The sequence below is a fragment of the Nothobranchius furzeri genome, chromosome 3 (genome assembly GCF_043380555.1).
Source record: "Nothobranchius furzeri strain GRZ-AD chromosome 3, NfurGRZ-RIMD1, whole genome shotgun sequence".
Classification (NCBI taxonomy): domain Eukaryota; kingdom Metazoa; phylum Chordata; class Actinopteri; order Cyprinodontiformes; family Nothobranchiidae; genus Nothobranchius; species Nothobranchius furzeri.
Window position 1 is genome coordinate 62,062,174 of NC_091743.1, and position 16,157 is coordinate 62,078,330.

Here is a 16,157-nt window from a genome sequence, read left to right on the forward strand (position 1 = left end):
CTGCAGGTCTAGATGCAGACTCTTGTTCATCACTGATTGTTTTATTTTTGTGGACCCCCCCTTCCTTTTGTCTCTTCCTTTCTCTGTCACCTCTGTCTCCGTGTCCGGTCTGAATTACAAGCATTCACAAAAAACAATAACAATAAAGTTTTAAGTATCAGGCGTGACATTAAAAGCAGAAGCTTTGATGCTCCACCTGAGAGTAAATCTGTAATCTCTGATTTCCCTCTGGGGTTAGTAAAGTATCTTTGAATTTGAATTTGTAGGCTTGTCACCAGCATTCAGACATTAATTCTGTTTGCTTCACAGCCAGACAGGACACGGGAAGAAATAAAAAAATAAAAAAACAGGAAAATGTCTTTTTGAAATGACCGAGTGTAAATTAGACAAATATCGATGTTCGTTTCTAAAAAATATCGTGTTCATGATGAATATTTATTTTGACAAAAAGTCCACCTACCTACTTTTGTAATGTACAGAACTTTATTTTTTACAATGTCATTCATTTTTTATGTCCGAATACATTAAATGCACATTACGACTTAGGTGCGGCAGCGGGAATAGTTTTTTTTATTACTTTACTGAAAACTCAACACTGAACAATGAAAAGTAAACCAGCCTAGCTCCTTTTAGAGCAGCGGGGAGGGATGGTGATTCCCTGAATGACCTATAAAATAATCTTGAATGTTTCAAAAACGATAGCAGCACCAACAAAAAATGTGATGACACAAATTAGCGCAAACAAATACCACCCCACCTATTTGGAAGATTTCTGGTGTGGGTGTCAGCTGCCCTACATCGTGTTGCTTAAAACATAAAACAAAAACACGTCTGTCAAGGAATGTAACAAAATAACTCTTGAACCAGTTGAGCCACTTTTCACCTTTGCCAGTACGTAAAACACAGCACGTAAAACACAGCACGTAAAACACATCACGTGTTCTGAGGGCGTGGGTTTAGCATCTTCCATCCAGGTAAATGCGGAAAACAACCACCAAACTGCATCTTTTGTCAGACCCAACAGCAAAGGTAAGATCTCCAGAGAAACCTACAAATTATTCTAAAGATCCTAGAAAATGTTGTGTTGTGGATACAGATTCATGATTTCTAACAATCATGATTCAGATTTAATACATTTTTTAAGTCGCCTTTTCTGTAAAATTTGTGGTAAATTTGCCAACTTCATAGTTTGAATATTGATTGAACACAAACCTTTTTTTTTAATGACAATGGATCATGAATGTGGTCGCAGGTTTTAGAAAACTTGTGCAGCTAAACCTAATTAACAGCAATTCTAGACGTGGTTTTGGTTCCCGTTTGTCTTTATTCTGACTTTCAACTCCACATGTTTTTGATTTGCAGCTAGTTCTAAAATTTCTCTATTTTAACTAACACAGTTCAAGGTTTTCTTTTTCCCAGCTGTGACGTTATTTTAACTTCCGTTCTCGAAATATTCAACTTTTATTGTGGAATTTTTTTAAATAAAAAAACCACAAAATCCTTTAAAATTTCAGAAATATTTCTATTTTTCAAACCTCAACTCAACTTCTCTGGTCTTTTCTTTTATGATTTTTTTAAATTCAAGCTTTAATAATTTTCACATTACACATTCAAATTTGTATTAAATTGTTTGGCCTGTTGAAATGCACCTGTTACACCCATGTGCACTCTCCCTGGCCAGGCTGGGATCGCTGCTACTGCACCTGTGAGTTCAAACAAAAGGGTCTGCTAGACAGGAGGGAGATCACCTGGGGTGTGTTTGTTGTTCTTAGTTTGGTGATGAAATGACTAAAGAATGTTAATATTCTTTTAGTTTCTGTGTCCAGCGATCTGCTAAATTCTCTAACCCATCTAATGTTAATTTTCACAGTTCATCTCCATTTGAACTTCACTTCAAATCTTAGGCAGGTTCAGCTAACTTGTTTTCAGCAATCAAAAGTCATCCTGTATTTCTATGAAAATATTGTAGTTTTCACTGCAGTCACTGAAGTTTTTTGCTTGAAGCTTTCTTGAAGGATAATGTAGCACCAAACCAAGCTGATGAGTGATTCAGTCTTAACAAGTGCAGTAATACAGGTCTAATCTAATATACCTGCATTGCCAGTAATTTAAATCGGGATTATATTGAAATTCATTTTTTTACGGATAGTTGTAATATTTTATTGCTAAAGAAAATGATTGCTAAGGAAAAATATTTGTAGAATAAGATATTGATTTATTTTTTTAGTTTTTGGATTAAAACAAGCATAATACTATGAATCAAATACTGAAAAAAATGTAAACACACAATTCAATAAATAATAATTGTAGAAAAACACTGATTAAACAGTTTTTTTTCTTTTTCCTTTCTTTGAGCAACAGTCAACTGATTTTGATACAATCAAGTTTTAGTAGGTTGGAAAATATGCATGCCCAACTTTTCTTTTGCTTCTAAAATGTGTTTATTATCTTACTTCTTCAAATTAATAATCTGTATAATTATGTTGTCTCTTCAGGGCTTTGTGTGAAACCTGATTTCATGTTCTGATCAAATAAGCAGTGGAACGATGTGGCCAAATCAAGGTGGGACATTAAATGCATTGTAACCCTTGTATTTTTGTACATTTTAGATTCTCTTTGAAGTACGTTATCTTTGATTCCAGGTTTGAGGTATATAATTGCGCTTTTGTGTGCCAGGTCCTCCTGCATACTCTGCTGTTCCTCCACCAGTTGTCTACCCCCAAGCAACAAATGCTGGGTACCCTGCAGGCCAATACCCAGCTCCCATGAATCCAGCCATGGGACCATATGCAACTCCAGGAGGGGTGCCCTATGGAGCTCCTGGAGCTAATGCTTATCTAGTAGTACCTTCTGGGGGGTTTCAGCCAGGTCCTTGCCCATATTGTACCAAAGGGGATCACCATAAAGATCACAAAAAATGTAAACATGGTGGATTACTTCCTCTTGTTGGAGGTTTAGCTGGGGGATTGGGTCTTGGAGTAATGTTGGGTAAACATGAAGCTCATAAACATGACCACCACGAGTGTGAACACCACATGCATGAACACCCCATGCATGAACACCCCATGCATGAACACCACGAGAATGGACACCACGGGTTTGGACACCACGGGTTTGGACACCACAAGCATGGACACCATCACCACCACTACTACCACCACCACTAACGTGACAATGTGAGGTCAGATTTTGAACAAGGTAAGATGGTGTGAGGGCTTATTAATGGTCTCTCCTGATATGCTGATTCCTGAAACAAGTGGATCTGCCCAGGTCCTCTTTGTTAAAGAGCAAGTCACCACCAAATCAATTTTTTTTCTGATAAACTATATAAATGTGTGACTAATAATGCTGCAGACACGTGTAGTGAATAGTTTAGCACTTTAGTGCATTTTAGTTAAAATTTTAATTTTCTGCCTAAAACTGTCAGTGTTGTGCCGTTGTCAGGTAAAAACTCTGCACTGCATTTGAAATTAAATCTGCCATCGCTATTGGCTAAGAGGTACCCTAGAACGTTAGCTGGTACCATATGATGTCCCAATGTCGTTGTGAGCGTGTGTGTGCGCGTGCGTGCGTGCGCGTGCTTGTTAGCGGCTCCGCCCTTTCGGTCTGCTAGGCAACAGCTTTTGTTGTATTTTTCCAAACAGTAAGTGTGAGTGGAGTAATACTCTGGTAGGGGGTGACTTGCTTTTTAAGTCAGTCTGTACAGGTAATACAGGAAACATGTCATTAAAAAGGAAATGAAAGAATATCCGTTTCTACTGGACCAACAGGACAATGAGAGCAGGACGGCAAAGCAGTCAAATTGCCAAAGTCAAGTACCAGTTGCTGCAGTTACAAAGGAATACCAATTTAAAATGGGGTGATTTATTTATAGTTGCTTTTTATGCAAAGAATTTTATTTAACAATAACATAATATCTGAAAAAATAGTAAAAAAAAAATTGCTAGAAAATGTTATGCCTCATTTCAATGTTGAAAATGTGATTTTTTGAAAGGTTATTTTGCATGCATTTTTTTATTTACAGAGTAAATAAAGAAGAACAAAAGCCCACATTACCAGAGAATGACATCAAGCTTCATTTTAATTGTTTACATTTCCTAAAACTCCAAGGAAACTTCTTTGGATTCATAATGCAGACTGTTCTCAATAAAACATTTCTGAATGGATTCACAAGTTTCTGTGTAGGAAATTATGGAAAGCAAAGGGCATGCTGACTTCAGCAAATGCATAAAATAATGGATGTAAAGTCTTCGTTGGACTTTTGACAGCTGCCTTCACACTGTGTGTGTGTCATATGATCTACAGTGTACTGCTATCTGTTTAGGTCACATGGTCAAGTATTACACATGAAATGCAACTTAAATTAAACAATGGATTAATTGAAGTGTTTTTTAGACAATTTTTGCTGTGAATTTGCAGAATTGAAAATGTTTTAGTTCCTCAGTAATTTATGATTGTGTGAATGTCTAATGTTACATTGTTGGATACATGGCTGCAAAAAAGTAAATCTATTCTTCTCTAAAAGTTTTAATGTAATCAAGATAACATATAGTATTAAGTTAGAAATCTAAGTGTTCTGCTTCTTAAATGGACATTTTTTTTCTTTAGTTTTCAGCAGCAGCAGCAGAGAGGCAGACTGAGGCCCTCAGCTCAACATCCAGCAGAATGCTGCCATCTACAAATGCAACTCTTCTATAAACCAAATGCATAATTTTGACCACTTACCGTGCACAATTAGTGTTTTATGGTTTATTTGTAACAATGAGAAGCCTTAATGCTTTTTTGTTTGGTAGAAATTTCTTTCTCAGTATATTTATTACAGGAGTGATGCATGCAATCCCATTTATTCTCTAAATGTCTTTGTTCTCACTACTGTATGTGGCTGCAAAAGTTATTCTGCTTTGATCTGAAACAGTTCTATGTAATACCTAAAGTGTATTTAATTAGATTTCTATTACCCTGCTCAATAAATGAATTTAAGTAAAGTCAATCATGTGTGTTTTTGAGGTCCTGTTTTTCCATTATTTTAAGGTTAAGGTCACAAAGCATTTATTTGTCATTAAAAGTAGTTTTCAGAATGACTGGAACTGTGCCGGGAAAAATTTATTAAAAAAACTATATATTTTTTAAACAATACCTCCACAGGGCATTTAAAGGTGTGCAGAATGAAGGTACAGTATTTCCTTTAAAAGCTATATTTTAATTGAAAAATAAAAAAATAATTATTTTTGACAGACATGACACTGGGTTTATGTTTACATTTACCAGCCAATAGAGAATTTCGGCCGCTTGTATCCGCGATCTCGTTCTTTTGGTCACTACCCAAAGATCGTGACCATAGGTGAGGGTAAGAACGTAGATCGACCGGTTATTCGAGAGCTTTGCCTTCTGGCTCAGCTCTCTCGTCACCTCGACAGACCGGTACAACACCCGCATCACTGCAGACGCAGCGCCTATCCACCTATCGATCTCACGCTCCAGTTTTCCCTCACTCGTAAACAAGACCTTGACATACTTAAACTCCTCTACTTGGAGCAGGATCTCATCCCTGACCCGGAGAAGGCATTCTACCCTTTTCCAAATCAAGACCATGGTCTCAGATTTAGAGGAGCTGATTCTTTCTCAGTTTTTTACTTCATTTTAATCACACTCAGAGTTGGATAAAAACCGCATTTATTTAAAACAGGCTGAATGTATAAAACTGATAAAACTTCAGCACATGAAAGAACACAGTAGTACTTGAACAGCATCTCCTTCAGGATTCTCCCTCCAGTTTATTACGGAGGCTGTAAGGACAAAAAGACACTTTAGATATTAAAATTAAATTATCAATGAAATTTTCAGATAAAACTCAAGTCAGATGTTACACACTGCCGAGCTTCAAGACTTTTCTCATGATAAATTATTTGAAACCTATTCTGCTAGATCAGAAATCACCAAATTCAACTTTTGAGCGTCACTGCCCAGCATAATTCTGTTTTTCTACTTGGTTCAAATGAAAATGTCTTAAATATGCTTCTGCAGAATTAGACACCATGATGAGCTCATTTAGCATGTTTGAGAAAGAAAATGTGGAAACTTTGTCCTTGAGTACAGGATTGTGTAACAGCCATGCTAGACAACACCTCTTTAAATTGTGTTTAGCTGTGTGGTTGCCCAACCTGGTGAGGTAGGAATGGACGTCAGAGAAGCCGTGGTATTGAGCCAGGGGGAACAAAATACCAGTTGGGTATCGGCCTTCCCGCTGCCGGCAAAAACTACAATTGCAAATTCCTCGACAGGGAGGACACGTCCAATTCTGAGGATGAAATTGATTGGGTTAAAAGGTGCAATATGTCAGAATTTAAGAATTAAATAATCACAAAAAAGTATATTGTGTCCATCATGTTGCAGGAATGGTTACAATGATACAGATCTCCTTTTCAGCCGGCTGGGGAGTTGCCAGGTTTTCTGTTTTTTTTTTTTGTTGTTTGTTTTTTTAATGGCCAAGAAGGAGTGTAGTTACTGTTGACAAACAGTGCCACCTTTTCTCTTCCTGGTTCCAGAGTCAACCATGTTTGAGCTTGCGGGGCTGCCAAGTCTTCAACACCAACTTAGCGACGGCATTTGTTATCCGCCTATACTCCCCTCCCCCTGCTACAAGCTGCAGCCACGGCCCTCTCTCCCCTCCAGCCAGTTGAAACAGCAATTTTCACAGAACAGAATCTAAAACAAAACAGCACAGATGTACTTTTTCTAAACACAAGAAGCCACGCCATCCCTCCAAAAACCTGAATGACAACAGGAGAAATAATTGAGGATAAACATAGCTGGCGGCATGCACAGAAGCAGCGGCTCAGTGCTCTATGCTTCAGTGTTTTGTTTGGATGTATGTTTTGATATTTGTGCTGGCATTTTTATCTCTCTCCACCACATAATGTCCAGCTGATAACGTCTACAGCTGACAGGAACTTCTCTAGGTCAGAGTGTGCTGCAAGAGAAGCATTTCACCAGAGATTCTCTGCTTCCATGATATTCCAGCCCAGTGTTAATTTTGAAAAGAAATTAAGATGACCTTATGAATTATAGACAAATCTCTAACCTTCCATTTATACAGTATTTAAAGTTCTTGAGAAAATAGTGGCCTGTCGAGTATGTGAGCATTCTAAACACTGGTGATCTGTTTGAGGAACTGCAGAGTATCACAGCACTGAAAACGCAGTAGTGAAAGTTAAAGTTCACCTTCGTCAGCCAGAAGGTGAACCTCTCAATTTACCGGTCAATCTACGTTCCAACCCTCACCTATAGTGACGAGCTTTGGGTAGTGACCGAAAGAACAAGATCGCGGATACAAGCGGCCGAAATGAGTTTTCTCCACAGGGTGTCTGGGCTCTTTCTTAGACATAGGGTGAGAAGCTCGGTCATCTGGGAGAGGCGCAAAGTAGATCTGCTGCTCCTCCATGTCAAGAAGACCCAGTTGAAGTGGCCGGGCATCTGATTAGGACGCCTCCCTGGAGAGGTTTTCCAGGTACATCCAACCGGGAGGAGACCTAAAGGAAGACCCAGGACATGTCGATGGGACTATGTCTCTCGCCTAGCTAGGGGACGCCTCGGGGTTTCCCCGGAAGAGCTGGCCCGCGTGGCTGGAGGGAGGGAAGTCTGTGCCTCTTGACTTAGGCTGTTGCTCTGCGACCCGACTCTGGATAAGCGTAAGACAGTGGATGGATGGATGGAATAAAATATTGTGCTTTTCAAGGCACTTGAAAGGAACTCCAGCTATGAGGACGTGTATGCCCTAATAAGCCACAAATTTTCTATTGTACCAAAATATGTTGTTAGAAACACACAAAATATAGCCATTTATAATAAATCTGTAATATTTAGTGCATTTTTTTACATACGCAGGATGCCATGTTTTCCACACGCAATGCACTCTGGGGGCGATGACGTATATTGGTTGCTCTTGGAAGAATAGCTATTGACACTAGTGTTTGTTTACGCGCTCACTGTATTAATAATTAAGTAAAATGCTGCATTATGCTGCTTTTGGATGCAATTTACAGTCAAAGGGCAACAAAGGGAGTGATGTGAGTTTACACAGCTTTCCCACTGGCAAGTAGAGGAGAAAGCAGTGGGAAGATGCCTGTGGACGGACACAACTTCCCAAAGATCTGCGGCTGTGTTCCCAACAATTCTCTCCTGATGCGTTTGAGGCTTATAGTTGACCACAACTACTTAAAGAGCTCACCGGAGCAGCTGGGTAAAAGAGAAGGCTGAAACTAAATGCTTTACTGACCATTTTCCCACACAAGGAGCCTAAACACTCTCGGAGAGACAAGAGACGCTGGACGCTCTCCTGAGCAGACAACCCGCTCCTGCAGCTGCCGCTTCTGTCACGTTCAGTGAACCATCCGACAAGCCACTCATCACGGATGAAGCTGAACGTTCACCTCTCCCGTCAGTAAAACAAGCAGTAAGTGTAGCAATACAGTGTTCTCCAAACATATCAGCAAAAACGATTAAAGTCGTTTCTCTGAATATCCTAATCATCTATGAAGCACACGACAGCTCTGGATGCTAAAATTCTACAAAATTATTCATAATTGAATAAGTTTGATCACACGATAGCTTACCGTTAACTTCTGCTGACAAAAATGTGAGCTCTTAACAAACACGCTCCCTCTCGGTTACCACGGAGACACATTTGCCGCACACGCACCACCGGTTTTGTCCTGCACTCGCTTCATCCCGCCCTTCTTGCTCTTCATTTTGATGCTTGTTTTGTGAAACATGGTCAGTGATGTCCTCGTTAATGTTTCACTCTGGTTCAAACTGAAAAGGCTGAACAGACGACACGTTGATGTCGCTCAACAGTCACTACAGGGTCCCAAAGCCGGCCGGTGCAACCGGGGTACAACCATATGACGTCACTACCCAGAGTGCATTGTGACGCTAACAACAATGGCGACTTACGAGTTAAAATATTTTTACAAATTTTATAAAGATGAAGACATTAAGAAGGTTTTTTACACCACTTTAATATAAACGATACTAACATTTATCTTTTAAGAACCAAAAAGTTTTGTAACCTGGGTTCCTTTTAAAGAACTTTCCACAAAATCCAATATTCTTTCACATTCTGCTGGTGATGGCAAGTTACATCATAGCCTGACCACAACCACGTCAGGTGAACTGACACAATGGCAGAATTCCCAGAAAGGAGCTGGAATCAAAGAGACCTCATGAGCTAATGCTACCACTTATGTTATGCAAGGCCATGTGACATACTTGTATTGTGTTTAACATATTTGTGTTTTAACTTGTTAAAACTGTGATGACCAATCCTGGTACTGGAGGTCCGCTATGCAGAAAATGCTTTTGTCGTTTCACGGCCCCAACACATCTGATTTTAAAACAGGTTTTTGCAGAGCTTCATGAGCTGCTTAACAGAGTTATTCAGTCACTGAATCAGGTGTGTTGGAGGAGGGAAACAACTCAGTGCTGGGCAACAGACCTTCAGGTTAGAATATCTGTGTTGAATTTGGAAAGAGATGAAGATCAAGAGACAACAAACCAATTGAGAATTTAAAATAAAGTTTCTGTTCCCGTGCCTTAAAAGCTACTGCTGATACTTTTAAAAAGCTGTATGAAAAGTTTCCATCTTCATTCAAATAAACATTTTTGTTCTTGACGGTCTGTGCATGTGTGTTCCTCAAACTATTTTTGTGTCATGTGCCAGCACATGTGTAGAGAGCACTGGCATATCAAAGGTCTGACCGGATCCAGCAGCGCTTTCCTCACGTCTTCTCCGTATCTGTTCCTCAAACATGGCCCACAGAACTGACCCCGAATCCCACGGCAGTCTTCGCTACGGCAGCACGTCTTTGTATCGATGGTTTTCTGCCTGCACTGATGGCATGTAGAACCCTGAAAATGCAGAGAAAAGTCAGCTACATCACACACAAAATATTAAAATTTACATTCTCATGCACCTGTGCTCAAACTGACCACACTATATTAAGAACTTTGAATCTATTTTGCAAGAAAATCTTAAATCTCAGAGAAAGCAATGTCTTAAATTCCTCTAGCTACCATTGATATAACCAGAAAACACTAAATGCAGGAAGTTCTTTCATCACATCAATGCAAGAAAACCATTAAGATCAAGTTCTCTTTTCCAATTCTGAAGACATAAAAATAAACGTAAGATAAAGACACAGTTCAAGTGAAACTCAATATGGCTGTTGTAGGAACCGTGTCACGAAATACTGCTACCTCATCACAGAAACCATCAGATCGGTAAGCTACCATTTTCATACAGCAGTGCAGACAGTGTGTCCTACACAGTAGATGTTTGAAAATAAAATGTTTAAGGTAGAAATCATGTCCAACTGTGAACTTACTGTGGCACTGTTGTACACTTTATCAGTCATATTGTCTGCAACCAGCTGAAGCTCATCGTCTTTGATGTCCTCTACTGGACGGATTACATGAGGCTTGCTCTGATTGGGTCGTGGAGTGGACCGATGCCGTGGGGCTCTGCGCACCTAAAACAGATGGGCTGAATTTTTGTGCAATGAAATTGTTTTTCTTTCTCAAACAAAACCAACAAACATTCCAAATATTATGACCGATCACCTGAAATGAAGACATTTACAAATGGATGTTCGCAAAGAGGCAAAAAATATAAACAAAGACCACAGCACAAAGGCCTTAGAACGATTTATTATTTTGTTATTGATTTTAGGAAAAATATCAGTCATCTAGCCTGTGCTCATGTCTGGGGATGAGGTGGACCCCCACATTGACTCGCGTTTAAAGAAAGCTCATCAGCAATTATGCTTTTATATAAAGCTTCATGGTTTAACGTGGGAACAACTTTTATGAGGTTTTATTGAGTTTGTTTTAACTTTTAACCAAATCTGCTGGGTTGGACTTTTAACTTGTATCAACAAAACAGGGTTTGATGGATTTTAAAAGTTGTGCAGATAAATTCCTAGTAGACCTTATTGACCGTGGTATGGAAATTGAGTTTTAATATTTTAAAACCATTATAAACTTTTTTAAGGTGACTGTTAAACAATAAACAATGAAAATCAGAACTCAATTAAATGAAAGTCCTCTCCTTAAAGTAGGATCTTGCACTCTCACTTATTTGTTCCGTCAAACTTCATTTAGGCTACATTATTTATTCAAAATAGTGGACAAATAAAACTTTTGAGGAGAAATGCCATACACTGAAGTTAATACAGTAGGGCTGCAGTTATCAAATATTTTTGTATTGGAATATTCTGTTGAGTGGTACCTGCATTTAATGAAGCCTCAAATAAGTAAAAAAAATAAAATAAAATAAAAAGACATGAGAAATGTATTTGAAGTATTTGTTTCAGCAGTAAAATTCAGCACAACTTTTAAGGTGGCGGTGACACAGGAGTTAAGTGCTCGCCCCATAATCAGACGGTTGCAGGTTCGAGCCCCGCTCAGTCTGTCGCTGTCGTTGTGTACTTGAGCAAGACACTTAACCCACCTTGCCTGCTGGTGGTGGTCGGAGGGACCGGTGGCGCCTGTGCTCGACAGCCTCGCCTCTATCAGTGCGCCCCAGGGTAGCTTTGGCTACATCTTAGCTCATCCCCTCCAGTGTGTGAATGTGTGTGTGAATGGGTGAATGACTGATTGTGTTGTAAAGCGCCTGGGGGGGGGGGGGGGGCAGGACTCTAGAAGGCGCTATATCAAATACAAGCCATTTACCATTTAAGACTTTAAGTCTTTTTAAGTATTATTTCTAAATTCATAAATTCAATGCTGCTCTATTTCTGCAGTGTAAAACATGTATTTCCTATACTTCTAACAAAAAAAGCGTGACAATTGCCTGAATTTCTTGCCTTTTAGTTATTAGGTAAATGGCTTCACTGACCTCTAGTAGCTCTTCCTCCAAACTGAGCTCCACATCTACCTCCTCAGAGGATGAGGGATCCTGACCTTTCCTCATGGAACGTGTTTGTCTGCGGGAAGCTCGTTCTGGATACCTTCTGGACTCCTCTCCAGTCAGATCAGTATGTGGTGGACGCTGTGAATTTGGAAGAATCAGCACAATCTACTGTTCCCTAGTGGAGTGAAGATGTCTTTACAGGTATGCTGGGTTTTGAAAATTAGCTAAGACTAGTGATGTTTAACAAATTTGCCTTTTTTCAGTGCACTCACAGAGTGTCTTACTTTTGCCTTCCGTTTGCCTGATCTTTTGAAAATCCCTGCACCTTCTGGAATTTTCTGCAGATCTGCCATCAGCTGAGCCAACTGTAAAAATAATAATTCAAAAAAATTCCCTTTTGAAAATCAGCAGTGTAATATAAATAACATGCCAGAGTTACAGCCTTAAAAATCTAAGTATTTTATATGCATTATTATTGTTTTACTTGCTTGATCAGAATGACTTGCCAGCAAAATATATCAAATTAGGTTTCTGGACCCCAGTATCAGGATCAAATAACAAAAAAATCAGTTATCCTCTTTATTGGCTCCTCTAATAGAGGTTTTGAGCTGTTGAGAATGTGGTATCTGTTAAAGTTTTAAGCACTAATTGACCATTATTGGGTTTAAATGCAGTGTTTTTCAAATTACAGATTTCTAATTACTGACTTCCAACTAAAATTTAAATGTTTCTGAGTCACCATTGCTTTGTTAGCCTTGATGTTCTGCTCTCTCTTTAACAGAAAATTATCAAAAACATCTTCGTCTGAATCAGATCCACGCTCCTCAGACAGAGAAGGATGGCCAACTGTTGACTCCTCTTCTTCACGTTTTACAGCTCTGTCCTTTTTAGTTTTACTGGTGTTTCTCAGCCTCTTCACTCCTCTTCTAGTTGTTATTTTCTCACTGTCTTCTGCATCATGACCTGTGGACAGCTGGATGGAAGGCACACAGCGTAATGCAACCCTCAGTCTGAAAGGTGGAAGGCCTGCAGATGTGGTTTTCTGCTGTTCCTTGGGGGACATGTCAAGCTGGACTTCATCGTCATAATCCAAACGCTGTTTGGAAATGTAAAAATTACTTGTTGAGAAAATTTCTAGTAGCTTAACAGAAAAAAAGTTAAAATTCTTGTTGAAATACTGTAAAACAATTAAAAGGGCAGCCGTTCTCTGCCATACATCACACATGTCGACATGACTAATCTAAAATATTTGTTAAAAAATAAAAACGTACCGTATCTACGAATTCAGAGTCAGAAAAGCCATAAAATGTCGCATCATTTTCTGAATCCTCCGTAAACAAGTCAGCTAATTTCCTCATGTCAGAGTTCATTCCAACACCTGTGAATAAACGAGTGAATTATCTTCAGAGGCATTTATGTTCAAACAGTAACTTATAGCGCAAGAAAATGTACTTATTTTACCACTTTATTCATCACTCTACCAACGCAAACTTTTAGCTCAGCCAGGATTTCCCCTCACGTGCGGCGCAGGTTACTTCACTCTTTATGTCAGACAGAAATGTAGGTGAGTGTGCTTTGATGGTTCGGGCTGCACGAAGGGAGGCGGTACGTCGTGTGTGAGGAGTCACATTTAACACCGCCCGCACGGTGTTTGTAGGCTACACAAAAACGGATGTTACCACTTCGCATTGATGAGGAGACCCATCCAATATGGCGGTGACGCTTACGTGGTGACGCTTACGCTCTGCAGCGCCCTACATATTCAGGTCTGTGGCCCCAACATAAAATGCGGAAGTCAAACACGAAACTTCAAGTTCCATACTCAGCAACAGCAGAGGTAAGATCTCTACGTATACTTAGGTATTACTAGTATAGTAAAGATACAAGAACAGTTTGTTTACTTGACAAAACATTATTTACTTTGTCTCATGAGTCAGATCGATGGCATTTTGTTAATTATGTATCTGTTCAGTTGAACATAATCCCTAACCTACCCTAAGGTGTAGGTTATTTGACGTGTTCTCGGTTTTCAGCTTGCGCAGGTACATTTCTTTATATCGCTACAGCAGTCCTACATAAAAAGCGAGGCTGTTTTCTTTCTATTACTTTCACCTTGAAATCTTACTTTGCTGGTGTTCTTATTCTAATCATTATTATTAAACAATTTTTTTTCTTTAAGTAGTTTGAAAAATAAGCACGTATAGTTTTGTGTTTAGTTTTTTTAAAGACATGTTTAAAAACTAATTAAATGAATCAACTATATAATCTGTTTGTTTCTGTAGAACTTTGTGTGAAACCTGATTTCATTTTCTGATCAAATAAACTGAAACTATGTGGCCAAATCAAGGTAAGATATCAGATTTCGCAAGTAACACTCATATTTTTATTTTGCATTTGGATTCTCTTTGCTTCACACCCTTTCTGATCTCAGGCATGAGTTGTGATCTTGTGCTTTTTGTTTCAGGCCCTCCTCCTGTCCAACACAACCCTGCCTTCCCTCCCCCTTACAATTCCATAAACCCGGCTGTTCCTCCACCAGGGACTGTCCTACCGGCACCAAATTCTGTGTACTACCCAGCTGTGGGGCCATATGCAACTCCAGGGGGGGTGGCCTATGTAACTCCTGTACCCAATACTTATCCTATGACTCCAGGTGTATATCCAGTGGCCCCCCCTGGAGGTGTTTATCCTGGTCCTTATCCACATTCACCCAAAGGGGGTCACAACAAAGGTCACCACAAAGGCCAGCACAAAGATCATCATGGTGGGTTGCTTCCCTTGGCTGGAGGTTTAGCTGGAGGAATGGGGCTTGGAATGGCATTGGGTGAACACAAAGCTCATAAGAAGATGAAGAAGCTGAAGAAAGCTCACAAGCATGGACACCACAAACATGGCAAGGTGTGTTCAGATTTTAAGTAAGAATATAAAAAATGAAAATGATCCCTCCTGCTGCTGAAATACTAATACAGAAACAAATGAACCTGCCCAGGTCCTCTTCTTTAGATCAGTCAGTTCAGGAAATACACATTGTCATTAAACAGGGAATGAAAGAATATGTATTTCTAGATCAACGGAACAATGAGATGAAGAGAGTCAAAACTGAAACTATACAACAGCAAGCAGTCAAATAAACAAGTGCTAGTTGCTGGACAGTTATGAAGATATACCAGCTTAAATTAGGCATGACAGATTTGTAGTTTTTTGCACAGAACTATCATAAAAAACAAATACATAAGCAGTACAGCAAATCATGTCATGCATTATTTGTATTCTTTACATTTCCTAATACTGCAAGTAAGGGAACTTATCTAGGTGTTCATACTGTTGCATAAACAACGGTACACAATTTTTCTGAAGGGATTTATGAGTTCAGTGTAGAAGCTATGTGTGTAGTAAAAGTGAAGGGTGTGAAGATTTCCGCAAATGCATAAAAAGATGGATGACTTTATTTTTGACAGCTGTTTGTCTTGACCCTGTGTTTAAATAATCTTGAACAGTTTGCATTCTCTCAGGTTTCTATAATCAGATTACATAGTCACTTAGCAAGGTAATACATTTAGAAAATGGAACTTGACTTAAGTTTGAAATGAATCATTTTGTGCTTTTTGGAAGATTTAGTAGAAATATTAAAAATGGTGTTGGATCTTTGATTTGTCACATGTGAATTATGGTACAATAGTGTTGATTGTATAAATTTCTATTGTTATCCTGCAGTAAAGGTTATCCTCCTCATCTCAAACTATTTTTATTATAATTACTGCATTTATGTATTATAAAATTTGATATTCAATTATTCAGTTTATTAAATTGATTGTACTAAAGTTATCAAAATATTTGTTTACTTTACAGTCATCCAGCAGCAGCAGTGGCAGCAGTGATTCTGACTGAGACCCTTTTGGCTCAACAACACCCTGCAGAATGCAAAATGCTTAAAATACCTTGTCACTTTTAGTTGCAGTATTTTAAGCTTTATTTATGACACTAAAAAGCCTCAGTTTGTAGTTATTCTGTTTTGCAACATTTCTTTTCTCAGTTTATTTCACAGGAGTGATGTATGTGATCCTATTTTATTCTCTAAATGTCTTAACTTTGTGCTTACAACTAAATGTGTCTGCAAAACAGTTATTCTGCTTTGCTCTGAAACTGTTCTATGCAAATACTCTAAAATGTACTGATAAAAGTAGAAAATCTTTTAACCTGTGCAATAAAGTGAATCCAAATAAAGGCAATACTGTGTTTTATCTTTCTC

General features: G+C 38.8%; 2 protein-coding genes across 3 annotated transcripts; one reads left to right on the plus strand and one right to left on the minus strand.

Annotated features, from left to right (window-relative positions):
- Positions 1-5,656: 5,656 nt before the first annotated feature.
- On the minus strand, positions 5,657-13,496 carry LOC107385315 (cell division cycle-associated protein 7). 2 transcript variants are annotated; one of them, XM_054736111.2, is made up of 9 exons: positions 13,370-13,496; positions 13,180-13,286; positions 12,648-13,004; positions 12,193-12,273; positions 11,894-12,046; positions 10,383-10,526; positions 9,757-9,906; positions 6,162-6,298; positions 5,657-5,786 (listed from the first exon to the last, which is right to left on the minus strand). In XM_054736111.2, the coding sequence occupies exons 2-9, from the start codon at positions 13,276-13,278 to the stop codon at positions 5,756-5,758; spliced, it is 1,152 nt and encodes a 383-aa protein (XP_054592086.1). In that variant the 5' UTR covers positions 13,279-13,286; positions 13,370-13,496; the 3' UTR covers positions 5,657-5,755. The 2 variants fall into 2 exon arrangements, with proteins under 2 accessions (XP_054592086.1, XP_015814605.1); XM_015959119.3 differs by having other exon boundaries at positions 12,181-12,273.
- A 115-nt stretch (positions 13,497-13,611) lies between these two features.
- Positions 13,612-16,149, plus strand: prr13 (proline rich 13). The gene is made up of 4 exons (XM_015959125.3): positions 13,612-13,745; positions 14,191-14,255; positions 14,373-14,806; positions 15,758-16,149. The coding sequence occupies exons 2-4, from the start codon at positions 14,240-14,242 to the stop codon at positions 15,794-15,796; spliced, it is 489 nt and encodes a 162-aa protein (XP_015814611.3). The 5' UTR covers positions 13,612-13,745; positions 14,191-14,239; the 3' UTR covers positions 15,797-16,149.
- Positions 16,150-16,157: the final 8 nt, after the last annotated feature.